The 18860-nt window shown below is 40.4% G+C and overlaps 1 protein-coding gene across 1 annotated transcript in view; it reads right to left on the bottom strand.

Annotated features, from left to right (window-relative positions):
- DTWD2 (DTW domain containing 2) overlaps nucleotides 1-18373 on the bottom strand; it is a 71219-nt gene extending 52846 nt beyond the window's left edge. The window contains exon 1 of the mRNA XM_069001162.1: nucleotides 18213-18373. Within this exon, the coding sequence (XP_068857263.1) occupies nucleotides 18213-18373 (161 nt within the window). The remainder of the gene's footprint in view (nucleotides 1-18212) is intronic.
- Between the last annotated feature and the right edge of the window lie 487 nt (nucleotides 18374-18860).

Genomic DNA, 18860 nt, shown 5'->3' with positions numbered 1-18860 from the left:
AAAAGGAAACACCTGTTTACATCTGTTTCATGAACAGTTATGTTGTATCACATAATGGGCAGGGGACGAAGTCACAGCAATAAAAAAGCTGTCCAATATCAAAAGTTACTACAGCATGAAGATACGCTTTTTAGTTCAGAAAATCACAAAATCCACAAAAACCACAAATTTCACTCTACAGGTGTCCTGTATTTATGCTGATCCCCAGGCACCTGATACTCATTGTTTAGCTCTCCACCACAGAACCTCATGTTTGACCCATTTGTCCTGAGTGTGGTTTACTTGCACAAATCACTTTAAAAAAAGAAGCAAGAGACAATTATCCAGCTCCTACACTCAGCAGGAGAAAATAAAGCTCAGCAAGGTAAGTGTTGAAAACAAGAGTACAGACTATATGTGGTTCCATTTTAACATTTACTTTCAGAACAACCCGATATATTTCAGGGATTATGTCCTGATCTCTTACTGGGGGGAAAAAAAGTAAAAAGCAACAAATCTATCTCAAAAAGCAAAAGCAAAATCATAGAAAGTGTCCACAATATGTCTTTAAAGAAGCTGCTGTGCTACTTCTGATTTTCAGCTCAGACTTTTCAGCTGTTGACAGCCAGCTACTAGAAATGGGATTTACATCACCAACTCATTTCTTCTTCAGCACCAAACAACGATCAGCTTGTAATGATTTTCAGTCAAAGTTCAACTGGTCTGGATTTGAACAACTGTAGCAATACATTTGAAAAGCCCTGCTTACAAAGATTACAAGATCTTATTCTTCCTAGATTGAAGACTAAAACTGGACTAAAAAGGCAACTCTGCAGAAGGGACAGAAGCAAGTCACTTAGTTCATGACAAGCTCTGAGTTCTCATTAAGGAAAATCTTCCTATCTTTTGGATAATTACATCAGTTAGTGCAGTCCTCCAAAAATTAGGCAAATAAACAAATAAATAAATTTCTCCTTAGAAAATGTGTGTTTGTAAAAATATATAAAATTAATGAAGAAAAGCGTCTTTCCTTCCAAGTGTCTGGTAGCTTATATATCATTCCAAACCTCTCTTCTATTTGGCATTACTGTATTTTTCACAGTGGTTTTCAACACTAAGTAAATAGTACAAGAGATTTTATCCTCATCTATAATAGTAGCAGCATATATTGAAGACATATTATCTAGAGAATTACCAATTATGGGTGAAGTGGCTTTTATGCAGAAGTTTATAACACTATAGTGACAACCAATTATATTAGAAGAATTTCAAATTAATTTGGACATTTCCTTTAGACTTTGATACTACAATAGGAAGCAACACGTTACCGAGTAAAATGAGTACATTCTTTAGTACAGCATGCATATGAATGCAAAAGAGTATGCTATCCTTAATGAGTGATCTCTTGCATATTTTTATCCTGAAGATATACAGACAAAAATCAATATATTTCAAAAATGCGGATAAAGGCAGCCTGAACCTTATTAAAGGCTTTTAAGTTGTGCAGTGTTCTCACGTGTCCATTTCCCAAGGCAAATAACCTTTCTGCCTGACCAATTAAATCATAAGTAAAAGACAAACAAGTTAGTTTGGGGATTTTTTTTTTTTAACCTGGAACGTTCACGGCAGCTTTACAAGCCTAATCAAAACATATCCAAAACAACAAATATCTTCTCATGCCTAAAAAGAGAGAGGGTACAAAGAAGAAAAGAACAAAATATCCACATTGTATCATTTTCTGAACTTATTACATGTAAGCAGACTTTGGCAGGCAGCTTTCCTTGTAAATAACTTAAATTAACAAATCAATAGGAGAACATTCTTTCAACAGCTGAACTGTTTACATTAAAGTTGGCTGTGGTTTCCACTGGAACTAATAGGAGTAAATAAATAAAATAGCATTTAGCTTATGCAGCACTGCAGTCATTACAGAAAGGCCAAGAAAGCCAAAAACTAATGAGCCTAAGATGGTTGATATTTTCATGCATCTTGGCTCTACAGTCTGGCAAAATAGCTGGCACCGTAACAAGCTTGATGCCAGACAGCTAACAGAACTTTAATTTTGTTGAGGAAGGTGAAACAGTAATGGCACTTAAAGTGAGCCATTGAGACATTAAGAAGTTAAACTCGAGTCTTACACTGCCAGTTTATAATTCCCAATCTGTTTCACAAGTTTAGATGCTACCACAACAAAAGACAAAGCAAAAAATTGTGTAACCAAAACATCTCATGAAAAAGTCCAGAATTGCTCAGGGAAGAGAGGAACCCACCAATGCAAACAAGACAGAGAGAAAAAAAGAAAAAAAATTCCAACAATACAGCACCAGCATCTTGGGTCTGCTAGGCTTGGCAGTCCCTTGCAAGCCTGCACAAAGAGCCTCTGCATGGATGACTCTCAGAAACTGTGGCTAACCAGTCCTTCTCCCCCCCCTTCTTCTCAGTCTGGTAGCTTGGTGCGAGGGAACGCAGGCTCTTTAGCACCCCATGTATAATAATGGTTCATAATTAACACTGCAGTGAGACAGGGAAACTGAGATTAAGACACTGCTAACAGGACCTACTGACAGTACATTTCAGGTGCAGTGAGGGGTTCAAAAAACAACTGAAGCTCTGTAAATGCAGTCTACAAATCTAAAGTTAAATTTACCTAAAAGCTTCCTGCACTGTTGTTTTGTTATTACTTGTTTCTTGATTAAAAAAAGGATGATTACAACTTGTCATTAAAGGTAACGTTGCAAAACATCTAAGCAGGCAAGAATAAAAACTTCAAATACTGAATTTCTATGTCCCGGTTTATGGGGTTTTTTCAGTGTTAAGTTTGAAATGAGTGACAGCCTCTTCTTCAAAAAATGCTGAGCAAGTTTCAATGAAAGAGGCCTTTCTATCTCCACAAAAGCAATAGGTCTTTTCACATTTGAAATTTAGGTCTCCTATGCAACTTCCTCTTATCTAATATAGTGTTTTAAACAGAGACTATCGAAATGTATACTTTATTTTTTAATAACAAAACCAAGTCTGAATCTTAGTTTGAAATAAGCAGATGAAAAAAGAGCCTTATATGAAAAGCTAACTTCTGCATCAAATGATGTCAAGGGAATTCTGCCATTGATTTTTAACAAAAGCAGGTTCAGTACCCACACATCTTTCAGAAGTTAAAAGCGCTAAGTTCTTGTGTCTCTGAATCCACACAATAATGCTATTTCCTGTCACTTCCAGCTATGAATTTAACCTTTATTCCTTTCAAAAATTAAAAAAAAAAAAAAAAAAAAAAAAAAAAAAAAAAATCTATGAAGTGAAGGTACTGTTATAATTTATAATGGTAAAACACAACACACAATAGAATTCCCTTTCTAAAATATATTAAGGATTAACATAAAAGTAGATAACATCTATCAGACAAAACTCTTTTAAAGAATACATATTCCTGTTTAAAATAAGATCCTGTAATTTATCTTCAACTGAATGCAAATAAAAATACAGTTAATGAAGCTTCATATGATGAATAACCTGTATTAGGAAAATGGTTAAATATGAAATAGAATCTTCAGTTAAAGTATTCTAGTATAATATTCATTTCTGCCGTAGATGGTAGAAGAATGGAGTTGTGTTTATACACTCAGAAAACTTCAGTATAACTCAACATTATAAAACCATGCAAAAAAGGCAGTGTGCAAACAGTGTTCAGACTTCCTGATGCCGCTTAGCTGTAAGAGCACTTTAAATGCTACACTGCACTCTAGTGTCCTTTTTCTGAATAGCAGCACTTCTGTCAAACACAGATTCCGATCTACCATCAATCATATTAAAAAGCAGTCAGTTTCCTGATATAACGCAACAAAATAATGTCTTTTAAAACATTATACCTGTTATTTAACAGTGAAAAGTTATTTCCCTAAAATATGTTGATTTTTACTGAATAAAGAATACTTCTTTTATTTAACCAGGCCTCAAATTCATTAAGCCATTAAGCTTTTTCCAGATACTGGAAGATGCTGCTGTTAAGGTAAACAATCAATTCAGCGCAAGTGCTTTTTAAATGCTTAATATAGTAGTCACCACATCAAATCTCAGAACCATATTGATTTTTCTACTCAAGGTGCTTTGCAGACTTCATGTCTTAGAAAAAAACTGCCCCATAATAACGTTTTCTCTTACACAAGAAAGTTAGGCATCTGTTGCATAGATGAAACTTTCTTGTGTAACTTGGAAACACTGGTTTTATAACTAATGCAGTATTTATTTAGCAAGCATGCTTATAAGACTTAACAAAAAACAAGGTTAGACTGCACTTGAGTACCTCATTAAGAGATTAAGAGGAATAAGAAGGATCACAACAGTTAATAGTTGATTTTGCACTCATAAAAGTATTATTTCCTGGTCTGAGAGGCCACTGGTATTAACTTAAACAGAGCACGGCAGTATAAAGCTATAAACAGACTCATAAAATAATTCAGAATTGGACAGCTTTGGACTCAAAGCAGGCATAATTTCAAAGGCCTTGAGCCAATTGATCTTAGCCTATCAGAGTCTCACTAGGCAACCAGCTCTAGCAACCAGCTCACAAAGCAGAATTTCTTTTTTGTGAAATGAAATACTGCTACACTCTGATTGAAACAGACAGGACAGGGCCTCTTCTCCCACCAGGGGATGCTGCTGGCCCACGCTTACCCTGATGCCCACCTCTGCTGCAGAGTGGTTCCCTCGCAGGCCAGTACACAGGCTGACAGTGATAGCTGGGCTTGTTTAGCCCTGGGCACTGAGCTTCAACTGTGCTTAATTTCGTGAGGTTCCTCATGACTAGACAGCTGTCAGTGTCTCTCTGAATGGCAGCTTTAACCTCCTGCAGTGCAGCAATTGCTTCCTCCACCTGGCTGTCACCTGCAAGCTGGCTGTGCATGCCTCCCACCCCATCACCTGGGAACTAGGAGCATGTTCAACAGCTCTGCAAGCAGCATAAACCCCCCCAAAAACCTCTCCTACTTTGAAATGTCAGTTGATTGAGCTCAACAGCCCAGGAAGACCCATTAACTAGTCTTCATCTTTCCAGCTCAACTTTTGTAGAAAGCTCTCCAACGCTCCCTTAATATTCTTATGCTCCGACAAACATGACCACCCCTACTCCAGAACCTGTCATCATGGTTAGATACTGTTAAATCCAATTAACCAGTCTGTCAAAGAACATGCTCTTTTTCCATTTGTCCCCTACCCACAATAGTTTCAGTGGTACATGACTTCATTAGTCCTCTGATAGTGCCTTTACTAAATTTCTCCCCAACCGCTCTCCCAACAGCTACAAAATCTGCATTTGCCAAGACAAACAGAACACAAAATGAAAGCAGTAGCTCATAACAGAATTATAATAAAGCATAACCAACTTAACAGAGTTTGACAGATTATATCCACTGCACTGATATAAACATCAAAGACATTACTGAAGCAGTTTTAAAGACTTAAAATCCAAGATATTTGGGTGCCTAGATACCTTTAATACAACTTGAGTTACTCACCAGCATCTCTGTTCATTTTGTAAAGCATGAAGCAGCTACAGGTGTAAGTAGGCTTGTTGTACACTATGGGTTATTTTTTAATCTACTTGGAGATGACACATTCTAAAAGGCACTTAAAATCAACTAAATGCACTGTATTAGCTGCCTGCTTTTCACGTATTAGGGTTTTTAAAAGAACTTAGATGCTCATGGAGAATTTGAGTTAGGTCTCCAGAAGAATAAGCACAACTGGATTTCATTGATCTTTCTTTGGTATTTTAATGAAGAAATTTCCTATTAGAAGGTACAATTAACAACCCCTTCTATTAAAGACAACAAAATAAATTTAAACTCTAATGATTTTACAGCCTCACAAATTCATTTGTTGAAAATTCTAGCAAAGAGAATTTCTAAAGTTTCTAACCAACAATTCTAATAAACCAAGGGGGGGAACAAAAGGGGGGCTTATTCCTAAATTGCTTAAGTGTAATATCGGATTCAAAAGTACCAGGAAAAACAAGTTCCATACATTATAAAACTGAATTGGAGAGCTACTGTTGTTTCATACACATAGGAAACCATACGAACCCCTAAAACAACTTTTTTTGGATCATCCTTTTTTATAAAATACCACTGTCTTGATTTACCATTTTACAGCTGTTAAGACTATAATCCATTGTTAACAAAACTAATCTTATTTCTAATTAACTTTTCTGGCAGTAGATTTCCTCAGACTGTTTGGCATTCTTAATAAACCCATAAACTCCAGGTGCTTTTTAGATAAGAAGCATTTTCTTTACACTATCTGACATAAGCATCAAAATATTGAATTCCTGAGCATTTCATATTCATTCCAATTTGACCCATTTATTCTCTGCCTAGTGCACAATTCATCTATCTTCAATTTCATTGAACTGGACTTTTGGAATAAATAGAAATGTTGAAGTGCTAAACAGAAATAAAGGCAAGAATGCCAATTCCATGATACCATAAGAAAATAAAAGTATTTTATACTATAATAAATATTGTAAGGTTGTATAAGCTGATATTGTCAATTCACACAAAAAGCATGTATTCAAACGTGCTCCTTCCAAATGTAGGATGCATGCACACTCAATTTTACCTACTATTCCTAGCCTTTTGCGCAACAGTTGATTGACTGCTTAAAAAAAGAAAAGAAAAGGAAAAAGCTCTCAGAAAATTGTATTATCAATTATTAATATATAAAAACCAAGGAAAGCATGTAGAAAGAAAAAGGTAAGCCAGAGTAAGTATTTGACTACTCAGTAGGTAAAAAAAATTCATGTTAACTTTACAACACAGATCATCTACTATCTACTACTTTGTGCCAGAAAAGCCATAGGATGAGGCCTCCAGGACTCATTTGGTCCATTTTCTTTACACAGTTCACAGGAAAACAAAAATTAAGTACAGCAAGGACACATTACCCTTCACGTAACTAATACAGCTGGACATTTATATGAAACTAAATTTGAGATTAAATAAAAATCATCTGTTAGAGACAGTTTGCGATCTTCCAAAATTGACATGCTAAACAGATTCAGGAACTGAGTACAAAAATTTAAAAAGAAATTTGTACCATAAATGATAGGCATAACTGGTGTGACTCAGAAATTGTATGTAGAAAGATGGAGGGGGGAAAAAAAAAAAAAAGATGTTGACTATGTCTTACAAGTCAAAGGAGAGGGATGCTTCTTCTAACACAGACAACTTCTAGGCTGACACATCCAGGAGTCTGAACTTGGATTATTTATTCCAAGCAAAAAGCATTACAGACTTTGATGAAAAACATTTCAGCAGAGCTTGTGAAGCATAAATTCAACTCTGGTAAAGCAATAGAAGTGACAAGTGAAAACTGAATCCAGTGCCCAGAACACTATCTGACTTAAAAAAAAATGAGGAAGTGACATACAGGTGCATTGCAAGGGATAAAATGTGGATGGGAGATCAGGTGGTAGAATGACATACAGTCACTAAAAGGAAGAGAGAAGACTCCAACAAACACTTACTACAGCTGAAAGGAAATACAAACAAAAAAAAAATTCATAAATGAAAGACATAAATAAAAAACAGGTGGAAGAAGTCAGATCACCCTGATAATTCATTCTCAGACTAGTCAGAGGGGAAAAAAAAGAAATTCTAAGCGAACAGTTTCAACAAGGGAGGAAGGTTTGAGTGATGCACCTGAAGTGGTAGAAAGCCCCTTTTTTAAAAAAATTAAACAGAGGGGAAAACTAAAAAAACCAAAAAAACAAACAAACAAAAAAAACAACCCACCAGATAACTGAAAAGCATCTGACTGAAGCAAGGCCAATTAGTCACAGGATGCTCAGACAAACTCTAGAGTACATTACATCATCAACAACTCAGGCTGTCCAGGCTGGCTCTCCCAAAAGGAGATAGCACTGCAGGTGAAATTCACCTATGCTAATATCAGATGTAAGCCCTAGAAATTACATTAAAAATCATTAGATTTGCTGCACTCAAGCCAACTTTTATTTGGGTATATGGATAACAGTCTTCAGCTCCTTTTGCAACTCCCACAGATTGGAAAGTCAAATTCATCTTTTTTCACGTTTTTGCTTTGTGCTATGTTTACAAAAATCAAAAGCAAATCTCGAAAAATAACCATTGGTATTTTAGTATTCCTTACAATTAAACTGAGAAGGCTTGATCAACATTGAAACATCTTTGACCACTTTTACAATACACTACCATCCCCAAGGAAAAGCTGTACTTGGTGTAATTACAAAAGAGAAGCCAATCAAAGGTACTACAGTTGTTTTAATTAGCAAGACTATTCTCTGCTGCAGTTCTTGTCTTTAGTTGTGCTCCTATTAGCCTATAGTTATCCACAGCCCACAGGTGGCCAGCCTGACATATTCTTTCTCCTTTTTTTAATGCCAGCAGATCAAAAAGTATGCTAACCAAGTCAGCTGAGGCACAAAACAAGCAGCCTAAAAAGGTCTCTACTCATTAATCTGATCACAGTATAATAGGAAATGAGTAAATGCCTTTGAATTTTAGTCCAGCAGAAATAAGTAACAGGAAATTCACAAAAATTTTAATTCACCAACAGCTCTGGCACCACTCATTATTGTTAATATGGACCAAAGAAACAGCATAAGAAACTTCTGCATATACAGTAACTGCTAAACACAGAACAAAACTAAACAATGTTTCGCTTGATATTTATAATTCTAGCCAATAAAGATACAGAATTTAGTGAGCGAACTACAGTCATTTAAAGCAACATTACCAGAAGCATGTTAAGATTACAAAAGGCACTGAACTTCAAAAGTAATGCTTGAAAATTTTTCCATTTACCTTCAGCTATTCTTAAAATGTGGTACAGATTACATATTATAGTTCATCAATTTCAAACAAGTTAAATCTTAATCTGTAGTTGTTAAATTCTGCATCTTTTTTACTATCAAGAACACAATTTCAAGACACTCTCTTAACATTCCTCAAACTCCTTGAGAATCTTCTATTGAAAATAAATTAAAAACTTAAAAGACATTTGTGTCTATCAAGCATAAAGGATTATTCCTGAGTGGAAGAAACTTTCAGTTTGTACACTCTTGCTTTTCACGCCCCCAGACCTATAAAAATTTCTTAGCCTCTTCGGAAGAGATGACATATTACTGCATAAATATCTCTGTTCTCCAGTGGCAGGGAAATCAACACAACCAATTAATGCTGAAATGAATTTTCACAGTTTGTCAAACAACTTTTTGCTGTTGCAAAAATAGGCTCTTATTGTTAAAATATTCTGCATTCTGCTGTAAAACCATTCAGGAATGTTCTTTTCTTAATGCATGCAAAACCTCAAAACAATAATTTGTTCTGTGGTTTTGTGGTCGGATTCTCTGCTAGCCAGTGAAGTACAACCAACTCCAAGACTGGGGGGAGCAGGTCACTAGCACCTTCTTGCTTAAGAACATAACCCACTTTCTGTCTTTCTAAGTGCAGTACTTCTAATCTCTCAATGTGAACACACATTACCCCAAGCTGGCTAAGAAAGCATAAATCAAATGACAAAAAAATGCGGTCATGGCAACGCAGTCCTTGTTGCCATTCACTTTCGCTATAGTGCTGACAAAGCCCCAGAGAAGGGTCAGACACCTGATTGACACCAAGGTCTCTCTGACCTTCTCAGCTGCCTATATACCTACACTTAGTGAAACAGAAATATATTTGTACCTCTACCCTTATATATTACCTATTTATATAAAAATCACTCTATGTTGGGAATAAACACTTACATTACATTCACAGTAAGGAGATAAGAAATCTTTGCCAAATACTTCTAGCTATTTTCTGAAGAAATACAACCTATAGGTGAAAAGGCCTCAAACATTTTATCAGGTTTTCTGTGTTAAAATTAGCTTACAAAAGCCTCATTCCGGTTAAGGCAATTATGTCCCAGGTCTGGATGACACTTTGGAAAACCTATGCAAGCAATTACTGGGTCAACACAAGGGTACAACTGAATTGCAAAGGCATGGTATTTTTTGAAAAGTAATAAATGAAAAAGTTACAAGAAAGAAAATTCTGTTCCACAGGCCAAAAATCTATTAAGAGATAAATAATTTCTGACTCCTTCAGCTATACTGCAACACACAGAACAATTTACCCACTCTTCTACTAAAAGCAGCAGCTGAAGACAAGCCCTTTAAAAAACCTAGTTCCTCTCTCCAGTGCTTCCCTTCTAGGTACTCCCCTCTTCCCTAGCCTCAGACAGGAGATGTGCCACTTACAAAATCCTTCTACAAAAATCTAAAAGCAAATCTAAGACTTAATGTTATTGACACAATCACTTTTCATACATGCTCTGTTAGACATATCTGCAAAATACTGAATACTACCTACCAGAACATCTTTCTCAGCAAATGCTAATGCTGCAGACACTCTAGAGATAGACATGTAAACTATAGTACGTAGCATCTTTATAATGTAACCTTTGACTGTGATTAAGAACTGGAAGGCCAGATTCATGCTTACAAATACTACTATTTCTAGCTGTTCTGCCTTATCTCAGAACTAAATGTTATTACCAGCTACTTGTGTTCTTCTGACAGATCTCACATTCGCCATTGTCTCCTTACTATCTGTGGTGGGTTGACCCTGGATAGGTGCCATATGCCCACCAAAGCCTCTAGCACTTCCCTCCTCAGCTGAATAGAGAGAGAAAATATAATGAAAGATTCATGGGGTGAGAGATAAGGACAGGGAGAGATTACTAACCAACCACCATTGCAGGCAAAGACCCAACTTAGGGAAATGGGTTTAATTTATTACTAATCAGAGGAGGATAAAAAGAATGAAACACAAATCCTAAAAACGTCTTCCCCCCACCCCTCCTTTCTTCCCAGGCTCAACTTCACTCCCAGTTTCTCTACCTGGGCAGACCCAGCAGTGTGGTCAGTTCATCACACTCTGTCTCTGCTGCTCCTTTCTCTGCAAGGGGACAATTCCTCAGAGTCTTCCCCTGATCCAGTATCCCTTACCACAGGAGACAGTCCTCCATGAACTTCTCCAACATGACCCCTTCCCCTGGCTGCAGCTTTTCATGAACTGCACCAGTTGGGTCTGTTCCATAGGGTCACAAGTCCTGCAAACAAACCTGCTCCCACGCAGGTTCCTTGCCCTATGGGTCCACAGGTGCTACCAGGAGTCTGCTCCAGCCATGCTTCCCACAGGACCACAGCCTCTTTTGGGCATCCACCTGCTCTGGTGGGTTCTGCAAGAGCTGCAGATGGAGCTCTGCTCCATCACAGATTTCCATGGGCTATGGGGGGACAGCCTGCCTCACCATGGTCTTCACCATGAGCTGCAGGGGAATCACAGCAGTGCTGCCACCACTGCTGATGGGCTCAGCCTTGGACCATGGCACATCCTTCTTGGAGCATTCGTGCATGTTAAGGGAGCTGGTTGATGCTATTTGGAGGACAGTTTTGATGATCTCCAGATAACAAGAGGTTGCTGAAGTCTGAAAGAAAGCAAATGTCACTCCTGTCTGCAAGACACTCCAGGAAAGTACAGGTCAGTCAATCTTACGTCAATCCCTGGGAAAGCAATAGAGAAATCCTCATGGAAACCATTTCTAAACAAAAGAAAAAAGGGTATTGAGAGTAGTCAGATGGATCTACAAAGGGAAAATCATGCTTAATCAACTTGATGGCCCTCTATAGTGAGGTGACTCCCTTGGTGGATGAGGGGAAAGCAGTAGATGTTCACCTCATCTTTCGTAATTTTTCTGACAGTGTCTCACCTTCCTAGATAAGCTGATAAAGTATCACATGAATAAACTGACAGTGAAAAAAACTGCCTCAACAGCCAGGCACTGAGGACATAACCAGTGGGATAAAGTCCAGTTGGAGGCAATCTGCTAGTGGAATACTCCAGACATTGATACTGGGGTCATTTAACCTTTTCATTGTGTCATCCCACCTGGATGCTGGGACAGAGTGCGCCCTTAGCAAGCTAACAGCCAATAGGTGTGGTGAGTACATGGCAGTGTGGCCATCCAAAGGTGTGACCAATAATAAATGAACTCTTTCAAGAAGAGGTTTAGAAAAAAATGTAGGAAGTCACCACAGCTATCATAAAGGAACTTGGACTTATTTCAACGCCAAGGGGACGGGAGGGTGGCCTTCACTTTAGGTAACTGCTCCATGGATCAATTGTTTGTGTAAATGGCCTCCACTAAGAAAATCAGCAGAGACTATTCTCTTCCTGACCCAGCCAGCCCAGCATGGAAGAAGTATTTATGTGGCTCAGCATAGTACAAAAGCTGAACAAACACATAATGAACTTCAAAAAGAGAAATGGGTTTGAGCTGGGTTCAACCCACACATTCCCTTCTGGCAACTTAGGACGAACAGTGCACTTCCAGAAGAACCTTATCTGGGAATATTTGCCTCTGGCCGGATGGACCTTCAAAGGCTGGAGAAATAGGCTAGAAGAAACCACATGAAGTTTCAGCACAGGTAAATGCAAAGTCCTGTATAAGAGTAAGAACAACCCCAGAGACCAATATACCCTTTGGAACCAAATAGCTAGCTGGAAAACAGCTCTGTAGGGAAGGAACTGGCAGAGAGGCTAATCATAAGCCAGCAAACCGTCCTTGCCCTTGACACAAAGGCTACCAACAGCAAAAGGGGCTGCATTTAACAACACTGCCTGGAGGTCAAGAGAGGCGATCCTTCCTCTCTACTCAGCACTACTAAGGACACATCGGGAGTGTTGGGTCCAGATCTCGGCTTCCCAGAACATAACAAACTTACTGGAGTATGTCTAGCACACAGATAAAGATGACGAAGGGACTGGAGCACTCTTTGTATGAGAAGAGGCTGAGAACTTGGACTCTTTCGCCTGGAAAAGAGGAGGCTAAGGAGGACGTTATCCCTGTGTATAAATGATGGGAGAAAATGAAGATGAAGCCAGGTTCTTCTCAACAGCACTCACTATCAGGGCAAGGTGCAAAACACACAAGTATGAAACTCCATCAGAACACAGGAAAATACTTTTTTACTGGTCAAACACTGGAAGAAGTTCCCAGAGTGGTTGTGGAGTTTCCATCCTCGGAAATATTCATAACCCAGCTGAACACAGTGCTAGGCAACCTGCTCTAGCTGACCCTGCTTCAGCAGGGGTCTGGACCCAAGATAATCTCAAGAGGTCCCTACCAACCTCACCCATCCTGTATGCAAGATTCTGTGATGTGAGCAACAGTGACATGACAGAGTGACCAGGCTACAGCCCCAGCTGAGTATGCCAGATGGTGAGGGTGGTCATTTACAATTATGTCCTCATAAGAAGTGGGTATTCATCTCCACACAGCAAAAACAAAAACATGCTAACTGGAAAAAAATGATCCCAAAGTACAAGTAATAAAAGGTCATGAAGCTATTTTCTTGCAACAGCCATTGCTAGAAGACTTAATGGGTTTTTATTTCACTTTCTGTGTTTGCTACTTAAAATTTAAAAATTCATATTTGCACCTAAATACCATAACAGTGCTGTAAAGTAACTGCATATATTTATTGTGCTGAAGAAAGCTCAGATTGCTTCTTCAGACTCAGCCTTTATATAACATAACAGAATTATTAACAAATCTGTGACACTTATGTAAGAACATTACGTTTGTCCTCAAAATATGAAGCAGCACCATGTTATCACAAGTCATTATCGATTTATCAATGCTATCAAGAGCCCTCACAGCACTCAAATTCAGTAGAGTATCCGTAATATGTTAGATATAGGCAAAGAGAGTATTTATATTAAAGGATTAATGTTACTCCTTCTCTTCCCCCCATCCTTGAAATACATACACAGCATAGCAGCATATATCTGGCTGGACAGTGTCTGGGCAGAAAGGGACCTGGGGGTACTGGTCCACAGCCGACTGAATATAAGCCAGCAGTGTGCCTTGGTGGCCAAGAAGGTCAATGGCATCCTGGCCTGTATCATGTGGCCAGCAGGAGCAGGGAGGTCATTCTTCCCCCATACTCGGCACTGGTGAGGCCACACCTTGAGTGCTGTGTCCAGTTCTGGGCCCCTCCGTTTAGAAAGGACGTTGAGACACTTGAACGTGTCCAGAGAAGGGCAACAAGGCTGGTGAGGGGCTTGGAACACAAGCCCTATGAGGAACGACTGAGGGAGCTGGGATTGTTTCACCTGGAGAAAAGGAGACTCAGAGGTGACCTAATCACTCTCTACAAGTTCCTGAAAGGAGGCTGTAGACAGGTGGGGGTTGGTCTCTTCCACCAGGCAGCAACTGACAGAACAAGAGGACACTGTCTCAAGCTGCATCAAGGAAGGTATAGGTTGGATATTAGGAAAAAGTTTTTCACTAAAAGAATAATCAAGGACTGGAATGGTCTACCCAGGGAGGTGGTGGAGTCACCATCTCTGGATGTGTTTAAAAAGAGACTGCACATGGCACTTGGTGCCATAGTCTAGTTGAGGTGTTAGGACATGGGTTGAACTCAAAGATCTTGGAGGTCTCTTTTAACCTCATTATTCTGTGATTCTGTGATATCATAGAAGAACTGAGAAAACACCAATTGTTGTTAACCTAACTTTACAACATAAACCTGTCCTGCAAATACAGAGGACTGTTACCAGTGGCTTTTTGTGGTGGCCTGCAAGAGACCTAGCAACATCCAGAGATGATAAATTATTCAGTTTAAAATCTTAATTTCTCCTGAAAATATTCCCCAGAAGTTCTCCTATAAATATGAAATTCTCCATATGTACAGTCAAGATCTGTGGCAAGAAGTCAATTGTGCATTCATAGCTCTTGTACTACAAAAAGGCTTTTCCCTAACAGAACACCATGTATGTAGAAAACAATGAAATCTGACCTACAGAAGGACACAATTTCAAAATGTTAAATTGCTATCAGTGTCATACCACAAAATCAAATTGTTGTCCTATATCAGTTGTGGGGCCTGCTTATTTTGTTTTTTCAAGCTAACAGCAACATGGAAACTATATTAAAGTTATTCTCCTATTTAAATGTTTGGGTGTGGGGCTTTAACTTCTGAAAGCAAGTAGAACACTCAAGTTAGCTATGAAAACCTTAAGAAGTTATCAATTCAAAGTTTATCACCACTAACCTTTTGGTTTTGGCAGACAGACTGTGTCTTAAATTCTCTCCTCAAGAATAGAACAGTCAACTGCACATACTTCATTTGCATCAGCTGCTTGCCATCTCAAACACCAACCATAAGCAGGGTCATTTTATACTTTTTTTTTTAACTGGCACTTGCACAAAAACCTTCAAAATGTAAAATTGCCTTACATTACTTCATTCAAATTCTCTACCACAATCTATTGCAAATGCTTGTATTTTCCCCACCACCACCACAGGCAATAGAAAGTCTCAAACACATAACACTTAAATGCATCCCGTTCCTTCAGGACACTCAAGCGACATTCACATTTATCCAAAATGAAAACTTATCTACCTTACTCCCACATTTCTATTTCACATCATGACTGACTGAGCACTTGTTAGCAAGTTGTCGATCAGCTGTCTTTCCATATCTAAAAAGAGTGAGAACCTGAAGTCAGTTCCCCTGAGAAATCACCAGATGATGCTCAAGCGAACCCATTCTTCCATGCATTTGTTCTGAATTCAGACCTAAATCACTTTCATTAAGGTAACTTATGATAAAAATCTAGAGTTCAGAAAACTGAACAAGTCAATCAAACATATCTGGCCCCAGCCAACATGGTTCAGAGTAATATTTCTTCCCATGAGGTACCCTAAATTACAGCCTTGCCCATTTCAACTCCAAGTCATGCCACAGAATGTTATGATCAATGAAAAGGATAATTTAGCTGTAATCCTAGCTAATGAAGAATAGGATGGAGGGGATACACTGCAAAAATACACTGAACGTACAATTTAGTCTTGCCATTGCCATCACCATAAAAAAGAAAATGCCACTTTCCTTTTTTCTTAAAAAGTAGCTCTGTGATCTTTTCATCCCCCTTGGTTTCTACACTTCTTTCAGTGTCTGTGCTCATTGTTCTTATGCTCCTCACAAACAGATGTATTTCATCCACAGCTCTTTAGGATGCTGATGTTTTAATACTACATGGTAATGAGGAGCTGAATAAACACTTTGATAAAAATCATGTTTACTATGAAAGAAAACAAAGAGATACCTATTGTAGAAACCATTTTTTGTATGTGACTCCACAGAGAATCTGTTCAAAATTGAAGGAACTCAAGTAGATATTGTGAAACACACTGACAAAATAAACAACAATAACAAGCAGTACTCTACAGGCATTTTAAAAGAACTCAAGGTTAAAAAGCTCAGTAAGAAACGACATTGGGTTAATAACTCTCACTCAGCAATTCCTTGGTATCTCAGGTCTAGAAATGTCAAGGAGCAAACAACTATAGAAAAAATCTTCAAAAAAATAAGACTGTTAATGTGAACAGAAACTACAAATAAAAATATGTTTAGTAGACCCTTACAAAAATACATGATTTATGTGAAAAGAAATGGCATGGCTTTAGCAAAAGGAAACCCTACTTTTCAGAACTATTTAAGAGCTCTGAAAGAGTCAATAAATACAGGGGTGTGGGTGCTGTAGTTGACAAAAATCAACTTTGGCTTTCCAAAAGACTTCCTGAATGGTTACTAGGAAACTAAAGAGCCATAGAAGGAGGAAGGGTCCTTATTAATATAAATAGAAACACATCACCCAAGGTATAAATCTCCAGCTGGCTTGCTCACAGCTGGAATACTATGTGCAAGGGAGGAAGGTGGAAGCCACAGCCAAAATAAAACGAAAAGGTAATTCCTCCCCCACTGTGGCTTGTAGGCCTGTGATATCTTCTTGCTAGCCAGATGCTGCTGATACATGAAATTTGCATGCATTCAAGGGGGACTGGAGAAATTCACATCCAAAAAAAACCCCCTATATTTACTGGGGGATATTAGATACAAAATCACTTCCGGCTCAAGAAGTTCTCTGAGCTGTATGTCACTGGAGAAAAGGAGGGCAGCAAAAGGCAAGTGTCACTCACCTGCTTGGTTTTCACCTTTGGGCATCAACTACTGCTTATGACTACTTTTTCTAACAGTGAACACTTACAAATATGATGACTTGCCCAACACATATTTTTTATTACACCTTACATACAGGAAACTCACCGGCAATAAGCTTCCGAACTCTGACACTTGAAAGAGACTACAACGACACTCTTAGCAAAATTACATGCCTTTCCACTTGTTTTACCAATGAACAGGAAGAGATGAATCAGTATAGGTGCTGGGAGCCTTTTTTCCTTGGCAGTTACTTACAAGCATTTCAGTTCAGGAACATGTGACAACCTGCACTTGCTTTACTAAAAGGACATAGATACATAAACATAAAATCAGGTTATGAGGTATTTCTGTAAGACCATGTCAATACCTGCTTTAAAAAGACACCTCAGTTCACAAGTTCTATTAACCAGTGCTTGAATGGATTTAAAAATTTGCTGTACAGCTGTTATCATTTTCTTTTGACGAAGCACCAAAGACTGCCCAACCATACTGAAGACTCATGTACCTCACTTGCATGGCACTGAGGGGACACATCTTCCCCTTCACACCTCAGTTTTACTTTTCAAATATAAGCATACAGAGAAAAGGTGTAGCACCCTCTCTGTGTTGAGTCTCTAGGAACTCCCCACCACATTTACCCATTCCTTGGACAACAGAGTTAATTCACCTTATGTTATTGCTACACAACAGGTGCGTACATGCCTTTAGGACATGACGCCTTCAGGACAAGAGGCAACAGGCAGAAACTGACGCACACTAAGTTCCACCTGAACATGAGGGAGAACACCTCTACTGTGCCTGCAACAGCTTGTCCAGAGAGGTTGTGGAGTCTCCATCACTGGGGATCTCCAATAACCATCTGGATGCAATTCTGTGCCATGTGCTTCGGGACGGCAGGTGACCCCGCGTGGTCCCTCCCAGCCGGAGCCGTTCCGTGACTGTGCCAGCCCACACGCGCTAGGGGGCGCACACGGCGAGCGGGACCCCGCTCACACCGACCCGCTCCGTGCGGCCGTCCCTGCGGGGGCTCAGTCCCTGCCGAGCCGCCGACCCGCGCCCGCCCAGGGCCTCAGCGCCGCCTCACGGCGAGCGGGGCGGGGCCCACCGGCCCCGCTGCACCTCCGCGGCCCCACGCCCGCGTCACCTGCAGCGCCCGCACACGGGCCGCCTCTCGCAGCGCTCCACCGGCAGCTCCCACAGCCCCTCGCAGCCCTCGCCCTCCCCGCCCGCGGCCAGGGCCGGGGCCGGGGCCGTGGCCGGGCCCGGGTCCGCCCCGCCGCCGCCGCCGCCGCCGCTCCCCTCCATGCCGGCGCGGCGAGACCGCGAGGCCGCCGACCGCCAGGGGGCGCCACTGGGCACGAGAGCGCGCCGCCCGCGCTCACGTGAGGAGGCGGCACCGCCCCTTCCCCGCGCTCGCCCAACGGGAGCGCGCGGAGCGCCGGCGGAGCCCGGCCGGGGGGGAGGCGCCAAGGAGAGCCTCGCGCCCTGCGCGCGGGGCGCGACCCACAGGGGGCGCTGTCGGCGCGCGGCTGTCGCGCGGAGCCGCTGGGCCTTCCCGGGCACTGCCGGGACCGGGACCGGGAGCGGGCTGAGACCCATCCCGCCGGGAACGGGGAACGGGGAACCGCTGCCCGTCCCGCCACTGCCCTTACCGCACGGGTACCGGCACCGCCGAGAGAGACCGACGAAAACAGCCCAGCCCTGGACCCAGAGCGCCCCGCTCCGCGTGCATAGCAACTCCTGGTGCTAGTGACGCTCGGGTGGGAGATTGTACTTTTGATACTGCCTTTTT

Source organism: Aphelocoma coerulescens (assembly GCF_041296385.1).
Source record: "Aphelocoma coerulescens isolate FSJ_1873_10779 chromosome Z unlocalized genomic scaffold, UR_Acoe_1.0 ChrZ, whole genome shotgun sequence".
Lineage (NCBI taxonomy): Eukaryota > Metazoa > Chordata > Aves > Passeriformes > Corvidae > Aphelocoma > Aphelocoma coerulescens.
The sequence above is the reverse complement of the archived record's forward strand: the minus strand, read 5'-3'. Positions and strand labels throughout refer to the sequence as shown.